This window comes from Elgaria multicarinata, chromosome 4 (assembly GCF_023053635.1).
Source record: "Elgaria multicarinata webbii isolate HBS135686 ecotype San Diego chromosome 4, rElgMul1.1.pri, whole genome shotgun sequence".
NCBI lineage: Eukaryota > Metazoa > Chordata > Lepidosauria > Squamata > Anguidae > Elgaria > Elgaria multicarinata.
The window spans coordinates 76915518-76930913 of NC_086174.1; the positions used below are offsets into that span (position 1 = coordinate 76915518).

General features: G+C 38.3%; 1 protein-coding gene across 1 annotated transcript in view; it reads right to left on the reverse strand.

Moving 5' to 3' along the window:
- Positions 1-2776: 2776 nt before the first annotated feature.
- The window catches only part of ADGRG6 (adhesion G protein-coupled receptor G6), a 120025-nt gene continuing 107405 nt past the window's right edge, over positions 2777-15396 (reverse strand). Inside the window, exons 23-25 of the mRNA XM_063124592.1 lie at positions 11622-11723; positions 9291-9443; positions 2777-4059 (exon numbers count right to left, since the gene is read on the reverse strand). Coding sequence (XP_062980662.1) covers positions 3881-4059; positions 9291-9443; positions 11622-11723 — 434 coding nt within the window. The 3' untranslated portion in view covers positions 2777-3880. The remainder of the gene's footprint in view (positions 4060-9290; positions 9444-11621; positions 11724-15396) is intronic.

Consider the following 15396-nt stretch of genomic DNA (forward strand, 5'->3'; position numbering starts at 1 on the left):
CACAAGGGTAGCCAGTATGCAGCTAACACTATGTTGACATATTTTCAACCTCAGAAATAAATAATTATATACAAGGAAGGTGGTGCTGTGCCAACAAGAAAATCATAGATTTACATTGGAAAAAAATGTGACAGAAGCAGCAGCATTGGAAAAAGTATAATTGAAATAGTTTAAGGTTACTACATGGTAGTAAAAGCAATGGATATTCTTAATTTAGTGAAAACATAGGCAAACCGTACATTAACCCAATGGTCAGATAATAACTAGGATTGACTCTGGAAAATACTATTTCATTTAACCTTATTTAATTCCTTAATTTTATTAATTTCTAATTATTCAGAAACATTTACTTTCTCTTCTGTGATATTTTAATATTTTCTCTGAAAGGAAATCTCACACTAACATTACTTTCTGAAAACTATTAAAAAGCAAGATAATCATATACAAGTTTTGGCAGTACTTACATACAGATTATTCTTCTTCAATTAGACTCTGGCATAATTTAATGTCATGAAGAACCATTTAGTTCACATTTAGACTAATCCATAACACATCTGAGATTAAGTACTTGATTTGTTGCGTCCCTTCAGCCCTAGCAAAGCCAGCAGTGAAGGATGATGGGAGTTGTGGCCCAAAATACTGGAGAGGCACAAGTTGCCCAACCCTGGTTTAGGACAATTTAATTCTAAATAGGGACAAAATATTTATGTATTGTATTTATATATTGCCTTTCTGAAACCAACCAATTTACAAAAAGTTCAGAAAATAAAAACCCATATCAAATAAAAAACATAGGCCTTAGCTAGACCTAAGGTTTATCCCGGGGTCGTCCCTGCCTGCTCCCGGGATCCCCTGTGTGTCATTTACATGAACAGGGATGACTCCGGGATGACCCCGGGATAACCCTTAGGTCTAGCTAAGGCCATAGTAACACATAAAAACACACAACCCTAACATAAACCACAACAATTTAAAAATCCCAGGCCAGATCTACACCAAGCAGGATATAACACTTTAAAAACACTTTGAAAACAGTATAGGGGCCTGAACAGTTGACAAAACTGCTATAAACCATTATAAATCAGTAGAGTAGATCCTGCCCAAGTTAAAAAGATGCATTTTGATCCCCTTTCTGAATACAGAAATAGTGGGGAAGAGACTCATAACTTCAAAAGGAATGCATTCCAGAGTTTAGGCGCAACACAGGAGAAAACTGTTTGCTGTCTGCCCAACAAATGGGCCTCTGCAAGTGGGAGCATCTTCAAAAGGGCCTCTTCTGCCAATCTCCATAACAGAATACGTTCCTGCCAAGACAGGGAGTCACCCAAATAGTCAGGCCCTTCATCCCTTAAAGCTTTAAACATTTAAAGCTAACTTTGAATTGAACCCAGAAAACAATTGGCAACCACTGCAGTTCTTACAGTATTGGGGTGATGCAATCACAATACTGTCCATCATTTAGCAGCCTAGCTGGACCATTTTGCTTCTGGAAGTACTTCAAGATTAGCCCCACATATAGCACATTGCAATAGAGTCTCACCATGATGTAACCAAGGCATGGAACGTTGTTGCCATAAAATTGGTTATACTTCTGTGTAACTGTACAATTTAATTCGTCTACACACATGAAGAAGTCCTAATTCTTTAAGCAGAACTGGTGCAAAAGAAAAATGCTGCGCTTCACTGATAGAACCTTGAAGTGTATATTGAAGATAAGCACATAGGGAGAATAGTAACAGGTAATGTGATAGAATTCATGACAGATTTTTCTAATGGGAGACAAAAACTGGGGCTGTAATGTCATACAAATGTATCTGGCAGTAAGTCTCTGAGTAGACATGCAGAGGATTGTCCTATAGATCTCTAGAGAGGTAAACAGGAAAGGTTATTACAAGAGGAACTGAGTAGTGGCAAACCCTGTTCTATATTTTTCCTCTATTTACACGAAATGTAAATGTGGGCAAGTAGAAATCTGAATGATGCTTTAGTGCAAGGTCAAGGAGGGTGGTGGTATGAGAGTTGTGCTGTACAAAATAATATAATAAAAACTTGAATGTGAATACCTCAATTGTTTTGGTAGATTGATAACATCTGAATGCACATGGATTTCTTGACTGGCACACTTGCACGCAATTAATCTTGTATATATATAATATTGTATATAATAATGCGTATAATCAAAATGTATGTATGTGCACCCTGCTCTATGTGCAGGTAAATGAACACACACAGCTCCACCATCAATGGACTTCTCCAGTAGCCAGGACTAGGGATGTATTAATTTTGTAAAACAAACACCATTCCATTTATGTTTCATGGATTGTCAGGTCTCTTTTGTTCTGGTGACCACTTATTGATGGAATCAGATTTTTCTCAATTTCCAGAATTTGTGCAAATTTGTGTAAAAAAACCTCTCCTGCACATTTTTATGTTTTAGCCTATGGGGCAAATGCACATCTTTGGCTGGTGTTTTTTATTTTATGTATTTTTCAATGACTAAATTAGTGCAAAATTCTGGAAGCTAAAACAAAAAAATGGTTCACAAGTCCGCAGAATCCATGCAACATGGGAAAAGCTGTTCTGTTGCGGAATCCATAGTTTGGATTCACAGAAATCTGAACTCATTGGATTCCATTGCAGATTTTTCCGATATCCCTAGCCAGGACATATCTTTAGTCTGGACACATAGTGGGAAAGTGTGTGTACAGAGTTGCTCTCGATGTTGGAAGCAATGGGGAAGCCCTTGTTTATGTTCCAGTCTGGTGTTTCCATACATGTAAGCTTTACGTTAGAAGAAGCTCCTGGATAAAGCAAACTATGTAGAAAATGTTACGTTTTCATCCATTGTAAGTCAATTAAGGTTTATACATAGTATGTGGTGCCTGCTACAGAAACTCTCCATTGATAATGTATAAGAAATAGGAAGTAAGGAAGGTGATATACTCTATTGGACCATTTCCTTTTGGTCCAGGGCTATGCAAACTTTCATGCTACACAAAACTTTTCATCAAGCACCTCTAAGACAAAGAAGCACTCCCACCGCCTCAGCTGATAGATACGTCTGCCATTCACAAAGTTATAAATATGGCCCAGTCTTTGCAAACAAGGTTAAAGTCATGTGAACACAGTTTTGCTTGGTACTATCAGCCACATGGGTTTCTTAATTCACTGATAATAGGCTTCCCTTGCCTCGCATGTGTGTGTGTGTGTGTTGGGTGGTGGAAGCCTGTAAAATGTCCAGGATTCCATCCAATGCGCAAACAGACTCTGCAAGCTGTGGCATTTCCACCAAATATTTTCCAGAGGGTCCTTCAAGCCTCCAGAGCAGTTTTAGGGAGACACATGAAGCTGCAGTGGGAAGGAGGAATCTGTTTTGCCTGACAGATGGATGCAGTTGGATACAACCCAATTGCAGAACACACAAGAAAGAGGAATTAATATATATGATATCCATATTCCTTGTAAGTAAGACATAACAGAGAAAAAGGTATTCTAAGAATGTTGCATCCAAAATCTTGATAGCGTCCCTTTAGTTTTCTTCTAATGCCACCAGCTTTAGTTTTGGGTTTTAGGGTCTTCTTAATTTTTGCAAAGGTACAGCTGTGATCAATATACAACTAATATGGCCCTGGGATACAGCAACTGTTCTGATGGGGAAGTGTCAGTAGTGTGTAAGTGGAGAAAAAAAGATGTTGTATTTTCCCAACAGTTGATGGAAGGAGGATACCATTTTGGTAGGAACTTGCTAAACAAAATGATGATATAATACAAAAAAAGCACGAGACTTTGGTTGTATTTATTTCCTTGTCTAGTCACTAAATCCATCATTCCGAATCCTCATGCTGTTTGTTGAATTCTCTTGCTCCTTATGTCCAGGTACTCAGAATTTTGTACTGTGGCTCAAGGAATCTGACATGATAATGTTCCGATAGAAGTTGTCTGAGTGAGTACTGTAGTACCCCTTCACTTTGTCAATAACCTGGTGAACTGGGATAATTGATGTCTGCTCTGTGTCCACTTGGATGTATTTTGGTGAAGGCTTGTCAAGAAAAACATTGTCTAACAAAAAGGAAAAGAAATTGGAAGTCAATAACTTTAAAGAGAGTTTACTGCCAAGTTGTCCACTTACAGGCAATCCTTAGTGTGCATTGTAGTAGTTATATTGAACGTATCTTCTTTTTGTTTCATTTTTAATGAATCTTTGCAATAAACTGACTTTATATAATCAATATTGTCGTATAAATCTAATTCTTTTGTTTCATCTTATACAGCATGAAACCTAGCTTTACTTTCCAGTAACTTTGTTTGACTCTAGTTTCTCATCCCTACACTGATTTGCAATATGGTTACCGAAACTAGATAAAAGATCTCAAAAATACTATTAATACTGCACTAAATCTTCACTAGTGAGTGCTTTTATTACAAAGACTAGGGTATTTTCGAACCCCTTCTTAATGTTTACCCTTTTCATGCCTGTTCTCTATGGGCTCATCTACACCAAGCAGGACATTCCACTATGAAAGCAGTAAGAAGGCAGTATATAAAAGGCAGGAGCCACACTACTGCTTTATAGTGATACTGAAGTGCACTGCAGGATCTACACTACTGCTTTATAATGGTACTGAAGTGCACTGACAACCGTTGGGGCCCATGGCACATCTCTACACCAAGCAGGATACAACACTATGAAAGTGGTATGAAAGTGGTATGAAAGCAGTTTATGGTATGTGTCAGTGCACTTCAATACCACTATAAAGCAGTAGCACGGCTCCTGCCTTTTATATACCGCTTTCATACCACTTTCATATTCGAATATGCTTGGTGTAGATGAGCCCTAAGTGTTCAACATACCCTCAGCTGCTACTCCAGCACCACTTTCTCCCTCTTCTTGTTCCTGGATCTGTGATCCTAGGTGATTGGGAATCACATTGTGAATGTAATGATGATGATGCCATGATACCACATAATTGGATTTGGCTAAATGGCAATATCACAAAGTCAGTTCCAGATGCCCTGACCTAGAAATGTCAATGTGTGCCCCATTCTTGGGAACTAATTCCATATTCACAGTTCCTTTGTGCATTCAGACTACTTACCTCCATTTGGCTTCGACTATTGGGTTGTATAGAAATGTAATAAATGAAATTAATAAAATAAAATGAATGTCACACCTTACCTGGGCATGCAGTAGCTGCAAGCATGCATCTGTAGATTTAACTATTTAATACAGGAGATATGGAACTGCCACTGAAATTCACATCCCAATGCAATGTTTTCTACCATAACATGCAGTATCACTTATCCTGTGCTATGTCATCAAGGTATTGACTGTTTCCACTATGCAGGACATCTTTAGATGCCACAGGTAAGACGAAAGAAACCAAAAACTTAATGAGGTCAATGCTTGGTATTTTTGAGGAATTCGCTCATTGCAATTTTAGATAGGAATTATCCTGTTCCACACCTCCTGGATTAAGGCATGGATTGGAACAATGGGTTGGATCCAATGGGGACCTTGCACATGCAGCCAGTCTTACTGGGCATTGGTCTGTGTATGCCCAGAGATGCTGGTCCTGTTCCACGCACAACCATGATGTACACTTCCAGGGGAAAGCATTGAAATGAGTGCAAAGGCTGGTTGCTGGAAGGAGTGCGACCTACCCCTTCCAGAAACAAGCACTCTTGCTCGATCTGGGGGTTCCTCCTGGAAGCGCTACATCATGGCCACATGCGAACTGGGGGCCAGCAGGGCTGGCTGGGCGTGCAAGACCCCAGTTGAACCCAACCCAATGTTATCCAGCAGCATTTGCCCACCTGAATATGTTCTGACACAGTTCATAGGTTGTTGGGTTGTTGTTGTTGAAAAATCATATTAAAATATATTTCAAATGCAAATTTTGAGAGAAAATACATTAAAAATGTTATTTAATGTGATTGTTGTATGGATTATTTTCTTTTAAAAATGCACTAATTACTGCATAAGCAGGACAAAATGGTTTGTGGTACACAAACGTGAAAGTGACATGGGCCGGAAAAAGACTGGTTTACCAATCCCTAACCATGGCATAGGGTAAGTGATACTGCCTGTTACTGAGGGGGAATAAGAACTCAACACAGGATGCCAATTTTGACAACACAGTGTTTCTCAGAACATGCAGTTCTGACCTGGGCGCATACAAACCACTTGACCCTTTCAATGGTTCTTACAGATAAACATTTGTGATTTTTTAGTTTATCATCTGGACCGTCTCAATTCTAAATTGAAATGTACTGAATAAATAAGTGAGAATCTCAAAATATCACTTTGATGCTTGACCATTTTAATCCTTTTGCCTGCTTATGCTTCAGAACAATATTATTATGGTTCAGGTAGAAAAGGCAGAGTAGAATTTATGCTGGTAAACAGCTTTGCTGGCCTGAGTATGACCAGTAGGTGGAGCTCAAGTAATGAACAATCATTTCCTCAATTAAGCATATTATGTTTATGAACATCTACGAAATAAGATTTGACTTTATTGATTTTAATTTTATTTGACCTAGGATAAGGCTTCTGCAATAGTTGCTGTTTTTACTATAACAGTATTTAAATATTTCCTTTATGAAAACAGTAATAAAGTATATTGAAAAGAATACATTTTCAACCCTATCTGCTAGTAAAAGCAAGGCTTTATATGAAACTTAGACAAACATGCCCCTAGAATAAACAAATGGGAAAGGAAGGTTTATCAAAAGAATGTATGATAATGCCAAGCTATAATGAAGACTTAAAATAGCAATTGCTTCTGATCTTCAAATGAAGAAATAACAGGTTGCAACAGAATGTTTTTTTAGTCTCATGGAGGAAAGCACAGGCATGCTAAGGCATATCAGGATGATATATTTTTTTAAATGCAGATGAATATGTTCAGTAATATGTTCCGTCAATCCTTTCTCCTCAACAATCCTTTGTACTCAAGATTTTCTGATTCAGAGTCATGTTTTTTCTCTCTCTACTGCTTTTGAAAATGCTTGTTAATGATTTCTTGTATCTTACAGTATTTGTGTTTGTTATATATCAAGCATGTATGTTTCTTCAATAAACACATTTAACTATGTTTGCCTTTTTGAAATCTACAGAAAATAGTTATGGCCTTTATAGCACAATCATATGCAATTGGCACTCTTTAGATAGAGGGCTCCATTAATGATAGAAATAGAAAGCTGAAGAAATGGCACCTATTTGTAGCCACAATGAGTATTTAATTGCTGCAAATATTTAACTGATGCACTTGGCGTATAAAAGCTGTGACACATTGGTGCTGTTCACATGACAAAATACCACAATGTGGGTTATTTAACCCACGATGAACTGTGGCATGTGCCTGCTTGGGAGTTGTCATGCCATGCGAACTTGGCGAACATGGGTTATGTGAAGATTAAACAACCCATGATCTTTTTAAGGGTTGTTTAACTCTTGCATAACCCACACTTGTTGGGTTCACCCAATGCAACCATCCCTGAACAGGGGTTCTGTATGTAATTTGGCTCCTGTTGGCATCATCGCTCCTCATGGATTAAATAACCCACAGTGAGCTGTGGCATATTGTCCGAATCTGGTCATTGTATTTCCTAATCAATGCATGTGGAACCAACTTATATGCAACTATTTATCCATGCATATTACAAATAAAAATGAACTATATTTAGTTCAGTTTGTATCAGAAAATCTCTTCAAATAACTAGAAAAAATGTTTGGTGCCAGAGAATGCAGTGATTCATTTTGCAACTAATTATTAATAATCAAGTGGATCAGTTTAGTTGTGACTTTTTCTCTTTGTTCTTGGAACCTACTAAATATGTATTTGGAGCAAAAAAGAAGAAAAAGACAGAAACTTCTGAGAAATAGATGAAAACAGGTAGTGATGTACCAACTATGGTACACTATTTTTTAGAAAAGTAAGCTGTTGGGATATGTTGACATAGCTGAAAGTGCCAGAAAATTCCAGCGTCTTCACCAACTGTCTTGCTGCATGCTTACAAAATATATAGACTATAAAGCTGACTTAAAGCTAATTTCCACCACCTGAAAGTACCCTGAGTACCTCATCCCATGCATTTGAAAACAGAATTGGAAGCATTTTTGTGTGCTGGATCACAATCATTCAGAATTAATGACAGAGAAGTTGCACAGTATAAAATGAAGCAGTATGTATGATTAGCAAGTCCTTTGTGCCAATTGGAACTTCATGCAAGTGTCTTCACACCAACTTTTGGAAATCATGCGTTCAACCAAAGTGATGCACACTTTACCTTGAATGTTCCATCACTGATGAAGAAATGTTCTTAGAAGACATTATCTATACCATAAACATATGAGTGTCTGAGTCAGTTCCAGGGAATAGCAACTAGTTTAACAACTGTTATGGAGGCATGTACCTAGTATATCACTTATTTAAAATGTGGTTAAACATCAGCTTACAATACCAATCTGAACAGATCAGTTGCACAAAAATCATTAAGCAGATCATAACTAGCTTCAGATAGAATGAAAAAATATAAAAAAACAACTCCACATTCCAAAAACTGAACATAAAATAAAACCATTTTTATAAGATATATAGGAGGGGACTAACAGTGATAAACAACCACATACATCCTAGCGAAGGAAATCATTAATACATGCTTTTAGTTCATCCAGGCTTAGGAAGTAAGTAATCCATCAGATAAGGCACATACGGTGATACACAAATGCTACACACAGTTTTTAACAGTCTACTTGCAATTAGTGTTATGTGGTGATATGTCAATAATTCTCACTTTACAGCTTTCTCTGCTAGAGTCCCAAAGTGCTTTGTCATAACAGAAAGCGAGAAGTAAGAAAGTAAAAGGAACAATTATGAAGGCGCAACTGTAAAAGCCAGTCGCATCACATCTTATTTTGATTCAGGTTTAGTTAACACTCAGTTCTTGGAAACCTTAAAGATAACATAATACCATAGAGGACTGGAGGACTTAATGCTCACTTCATTTGCAGGGGGCTGCTGGGGCAGAACAGACCAAAACTGGATGGATCTCTGTCCCAATTTTGGGTAATCCTTTCCCCAGCAGCCTTCACGCCCCATCATATATTGCTCAGGAGAAATGGCTGACCTTTTAGACAGGTTTTTCAGGGGATGCAGGTGGCTACAGCAGAGAAGAGGGACTATGAAACTCTTCCTTTTGTGAATTTCCAAGCAAAAGTAAATCAAATGACCACAGGTTGAAATCTTGCACCTCAGAGATGGTGCTTTTGCATTAAAGTAATGACTCACCAGAATGACTGTTCCTTTTAAGATAAGCATTGGATGTGGATTTTGATTTAGAAGTCAGATAGGTTGAATTAGAACCAATGGAACTGGAAGACAATGATTTCCCCAGATTATCTGAGCTCTTCTTAATGATATTAGTTGCTGTTTTACTCCAATCTGAAAATAAATGAAAACAAAAGCTGTAAGCATATCAGTTTAAAATAATGTTATATGGGTGATTTCAAGACCTACACACAAGTGGAGATTGAAGAAGCATAAGTCACGTACACTTCTTCCTTGTCCCTGTCTATACGGAGGTGCTTTGGTTCCAGGAGGCGCCTTGCACCCACATTTGCCTTCCTTCCCAGCATCTGCACAGGAAGGAGGGCAAGTGCGAATTTTCCTGCCTGGCGCCTCTGAAAAGTTTAAAAAAAAAAAAAAAAAGAAATGGGGGGAGGAAAGGAATGGGGCCGACCCCCCCTTTTAATTTAAACAGCCCAATCTGCGGAGCTCCACATATTCAGATTGGCAGTTGCCCGGTCTTGCAAAACAGACTGGGGGTTGCCCGGTCCTCCCAAATTTATATTTGTTTCTGCGGAGCTCTGCAGATTTAGAGCATAAAATGTTTTTAAAAAAGGGGGTAGGAGGAACAGCACTGTTCCTCTCCTCCTCCATGTTTTTGCTTTTTTACAGCTGCGGAGCTGCCTCCGCTGCCAAAAAAGTTGGGGTAAACGCCCGATGTTTTTGGAGCAGATTTTCCAGGGTTTGCCCCTGGATGGCTTCGCATTTGTGGCTGCATCATCTGTCCGAAAATTTTAAAGTGCACATTTACGGCGGTGTAAACAGCCGTATGGACAACCCCCTTGTGTACGTATTACTGCTTATTATGCAAAGCTGAAACTCATGTATCTACCTTGTGATTTGTGGGACTATCAGATGTCTGGGAATATGCCCATGACCTAACCTTGCACAAAGGTTACACTGGATGCATGATTTACTCACATTTCTCCCATGATCATTTGTACATATTATATGGTTACATTTCCCCTAAGGTCACTTGTATATATAAGCTCCTCTGCTCTGCCACTAATGCAACATACTGAGATTGGACCTTACCGAAGGCAAATAAAAAAACATCAGTGTCTGAAAAACCATGAAACCAATGCAAAAGCTTATCTTGGACTTAAACGTGGGGTCTATGATGAGTATGTGTAGACTTCATACGTCTTCTTTTTTTGAAAGACACTTTATAGCTAAATTATGGTTTTAGCTCCGATTACACAAGACTATAGTATATGGGGATGTTTTGCAAAAGTAAGATCCTTTATGCCTCTGACTCATAACCCACAGTCTTTCCTTTGCCAGCATTCAAACATGCAAAAGAAGCTATTCAACCACACAAAAACAAGTCAGAGGAAAATCTCCCATCTGTCCTACTACAGAAAACATGAATGTTTCTCATTCTGGGCACAACGGGCAGGTTCAGAGTGTTTAAACTTTTCCAGCCTTGGGAACATTGCCACTGACTTTCCTGCATGGGATGAAGACACAAACAACATATACTAAGCCACATGGGCAATTTTGAGGAAGGCCAGAACATAGAACTATGGAGAGTGCCCTGGTAATAATACTAGTGGATCCCTTTGATTTTGCTTACTGTTAAAGATCCTTACATTATATACAAAGTTCTAGCAGGAGTAAGGCTTAATTAAAATAACAAGTCATGAAAACAGGATTACTACAGGAAGAAGGTAGGAATTTCTGGCTTCACCACATAATCTTCCACTAAGAATTTTGCTACAGGTTTTAAAATGAGGATTTCCAATTTAACTCAATGAGTACTAAGTTAACAGCAACATGTCCTTGACCTTTTCAGAACTTTCCAAGATTTCCCCAAAAGATTACAAACAATGGGTAGGATCCAACTGTGTGTTAGTGCTAATTATACTATGATAGTGTACTTGGCAGCAAATCACCGCTTTTCTGCATTGCTTTAGTTACATTGTGGAAGCATTGCTTTATGTTAGTACGGCATCATTTGAACAGACGCTGGGACACAGTTGGATTCTACCCCTTGCAATGAAACAAATTCCCAGGAAATAATATAATCTGGAGAACATGAGTCATATTTTCTGGATAATTAGTTGATTGTTTCCACTCGTATGTTTTTATGGTCCCAGGGCTTCAGACAATACTGAGGGCACATAAAGTAGCAACCTTGTTGATATAAGCAGGTCTGGGTCTAGTCAATGAGAGACCAACTGGGAATTCCTTTTCAATTGTTGTAGGTTCTATGAAGGAAGAAGCATGGGATATAAATGAAATTGTAATAATTATAATGCACGTATATATTACCTGAGTTGTCTGCCAGCCTGAATCTACCACAGCAGAGATGTCGTCTCCATTGTTTCTGTACATTTTCTTTCATGGCACAGTGGAATATAAATATAAATAAACCTAAAATATAGAAAAATAAATAAAATAAATTTCTCTCTCAAAGTTTCATCTCATCCTTTACAGTGATATCAGGTGATATCTTTCACCTTTGGAGACTCTATTCCACTGCTAGCACAGAGACCTTCACTAATGTTGCCCTACCAGTATCTTTCCTTCTCATATGAAGAGACCAAGGTGTAACACATGTTTCGTTATGCTGAATATCAGGCAAGTGGTCCTTATATCTTTTTAGAAGAGGTCTTCCAGTTTCACCAATGTAAAAGGAGTTACATTCCAAGCACTCAATTTTATAAATAGTCCTCTTAACTGTACACTCCCCCTTACTCTCCTGGGTCTAGCTGAGACTTCCCAAGATGTTATTTAAATGTAATTGGGGCAGCAGGAGAAAGATAAAAGAAGCAATGTTTATTGATAAGCTAAAACCTGATATCAATGTAAAAGATGAGATGAAACAAGCCATGATACTTATTAATGTGGCTTGTTTGGTTGTTGAATGCAAGTGTTGGTTGTTTATCCCTGTTCCCTTATTGAGCTTTGTTCTATTCCTGATTGGTTTTGGTTCAATTTATAAGCATACTCTTATTTGTGATTGAAACTAGTGTTTTATACCAAAATGTTTCACGTTTTAAAATTCTCTCTCTCTCTCTCTCTCTCTCATATAAAATTTAAAGCTATAAAATTTTAAATTTTAATATATATTTTTTTAAACTATAATTTTTTAAGGGGATTCGCAATTTATGGTTGTTTGTTTCATTTTTGGAGTGATGCAGCATGTGCATCGCCTGCATATTGGTTGATTTAAAGCAACCTTTAAGAGCTATTAGGAGGTATTTCTAAGCCCAGAAGTACAGCAGGGCTCAGCAACTTCTCTACTTGGTCACACCTTCCTGTCTTACATGTGAGCTTCTACAGGTTTTGTAAAAGGGGCATCTCACCAGTCTGATTTCTACATTTTTATGTAGAATTATTTTTTTAGGAGTTTATTGTGTTGAGAATTTTACTATCCAAAGAGGTGATGTGTTTTCTTTTCTGAATTTTAAGTGTTAAAATTTATTATTTCTCTTATTATTATTGTAAAAGATAGTGGACAATTTCAGTACATTATTCATTTTAAAAATCCAGTACATGCACCATTGCAGGCTTCTATATACCAGTGTGCATTTGTGAAGGTACAATGTGGGGTAGTTGCAGCCTCCATTCAGGGAAAAAGTATAACCTGGAAGCATCTCTGACACCACCACATACCTGAAGGTGATGAAACCAGCATATGCTTATGTAAAGCCCAAGTGACCCATTCCCTGAGGAAAGCCATCCAGTACTGGTGTAGCCAAGAGGGTGGAATCCAATGAGTTCTCTAGTTGAAGAAGCTAGATGCCAAGCCCCACAGATTAAGTACGAGCTGCTTGACTGCAAATTTTATTTATTTATTTCATTTCATTTCATTTCATTTCTACACCGCCCAATAGCCGGAGCATTCTGGGCAGTTCACATTAAATTAACAGTCCAGGCTATCTCTCTCTAAAACTCGGAGAGTTTGCTGAACCTGTCCAATAGAAGGGCAAGTCCTGAGCATACAGAAGAGGCCTGTGTATTTTGTTTAGACATGTGTGGTCTCGCTCTTTGAAAGTTCATCTGTTACATTTTCATATCCATAGATTAAGCCACATTAAGCTACATTTTTAATGGGTTTTTTCCCCTGTTATGGCAGGTCCCAGGCTTGGCTCCAGTTCAGCTCTGTTTGGCTCACACAAGGATAGATGCGAACATTAGCAAATATTATAATGTTCCAGGCTCTTAATTTCACTAAAGCAGGGGTGATAAAATTACCAGGATACAAGTTTTTATAATGTGGGAGATTAATGCTATTTGATATGTTACCTTTACACGTGAGTGCTGAAAACAATATAGGCATACTTAAAAACAATAATCGGAACTCATTCATCTACAGTTTTCTGGCACTCATTGAGAACAGTAATAAGGATCATATTGCTCACATAATTTGAGTCCCAACTTCACAAAACTAAATATAATTTGTACAGCATTCAAATTACTTAGGAATATGCGACTATACACACTAAATAGTATTTAAACTGATTTATTTCCGATAGGTAGCTTACTTTTGGGAATTTGCTAGGGAAAGGGTGATGGCAACTCTGCTGAGCTAGTGCTAAGTTTGGTTTGGACATGCTAGCAAGAATATCATCACGATGTCACAACATACGGTACTGTGCTAGCCTTCTAGATTTGCATGAGAATTGTTTCAAGTGTTGAGCACCTATGATATACTGGCACATTGTTACAATATCACATCACAAATTCACTCATAGGAACATAAGAAGCTCCTTTATCCTGAGTCAGACCATTGGACTATCTAGCCCAGTACTGTCTGCAATTACTCTCCAGGATTGCAGGCAGGAGTTTTTCCAGCCTCACCTGGGGATGCAACTTGGGACCTTCTGTATTAAACTGTACTTTACTAGTGAACTACGGACCCTCTCTTGATACTTGTTAACATATTTTAATGCACTTTTCGAAAATACAGAAAATGTGTAATTCAAGTTCCCTTCTGCTTCAGTTCTTCTAACTTACTCACTCACATTCTCTGCTAATAGTGCCATCTGTTAAACTGGAAACCCATTCTTTCCTAAGGGTACGGGATTATTTGGAAAAGCTGTAAATGTTCAATTTATTTTGGAGCTACCACTGGATTTTCAGTGCACGTCCTCTAATGATTCTATTGGGATTTGGATTGGAACCCAAATTCCATCACCCTTTCTCATAAACACTCCACAAGCAACTCCATTAAAATCAAGCCTCTGGATAACTCTGATGAATAATTTTTGGCTTGTGGCTTGTTTGGATGCAGTAAGTTTTTTAAATCACTTTTTTTTTCAGAATGAAAAGCTGTCTGGCTCCTCTAAGCTGATATATTAGAAGTGTTGTGGATGAAAGGAGAGGGGAAAATAAAGGGACGAGATACATGTACAGTATATGGTATAAAAACCTGGGCACATTTATTGAAAATCTGCAAAGGGGAGATACTGCCCCGGGGGGGGGGGAACTAATCTACGTTGGCAACTAGCCAAGCAATATATCAGGTGAAACATTCTATGCCTGCTGAGTGGTGTCCTAAAGATTGCCACCCTCAGGACTTTCCCCCTTGGGGATATGAGGCCTTCTCTTGTCACCCCCTCATGGGCCTCAAAACACCGGGTGGGTGAGGTGAGTTGGCCTCATGGGTAATCCTTATTCATCAGGGGCCCCATAGACAAAAAGACCTCATGATCCCCTTCCCCCAGCTGGTGGCCCCATACTGGGACCACCAATCGGCATTACCCACATTTCTTCTCCCTCCCACGGCCTCCTCTTAAGGCATTTCCTGTGACAACAGCACTGAAATGAAATATGGTACATTTTCTAAATCCAGTGAAAAAAAAAGAAAAGAAATGGGGTGTAGTAAAATTGGAATAGCTTTGTTAAATTGATAAATGGGTGACTATGAAAAGGAGGGGCAACTGAGGGTAGATCAGCACAATAGCTGAAATTAGGGCTATTAAACATTATTGTCTGAAGAAATGTACTTCGAGGCAAATAGGAGAAGGGGGCATGATCCCCTCCAAATTCCCTCTGATGTGTTCCCTCTCCCAGTGTTCTGGATCTACATTTTCTTCAC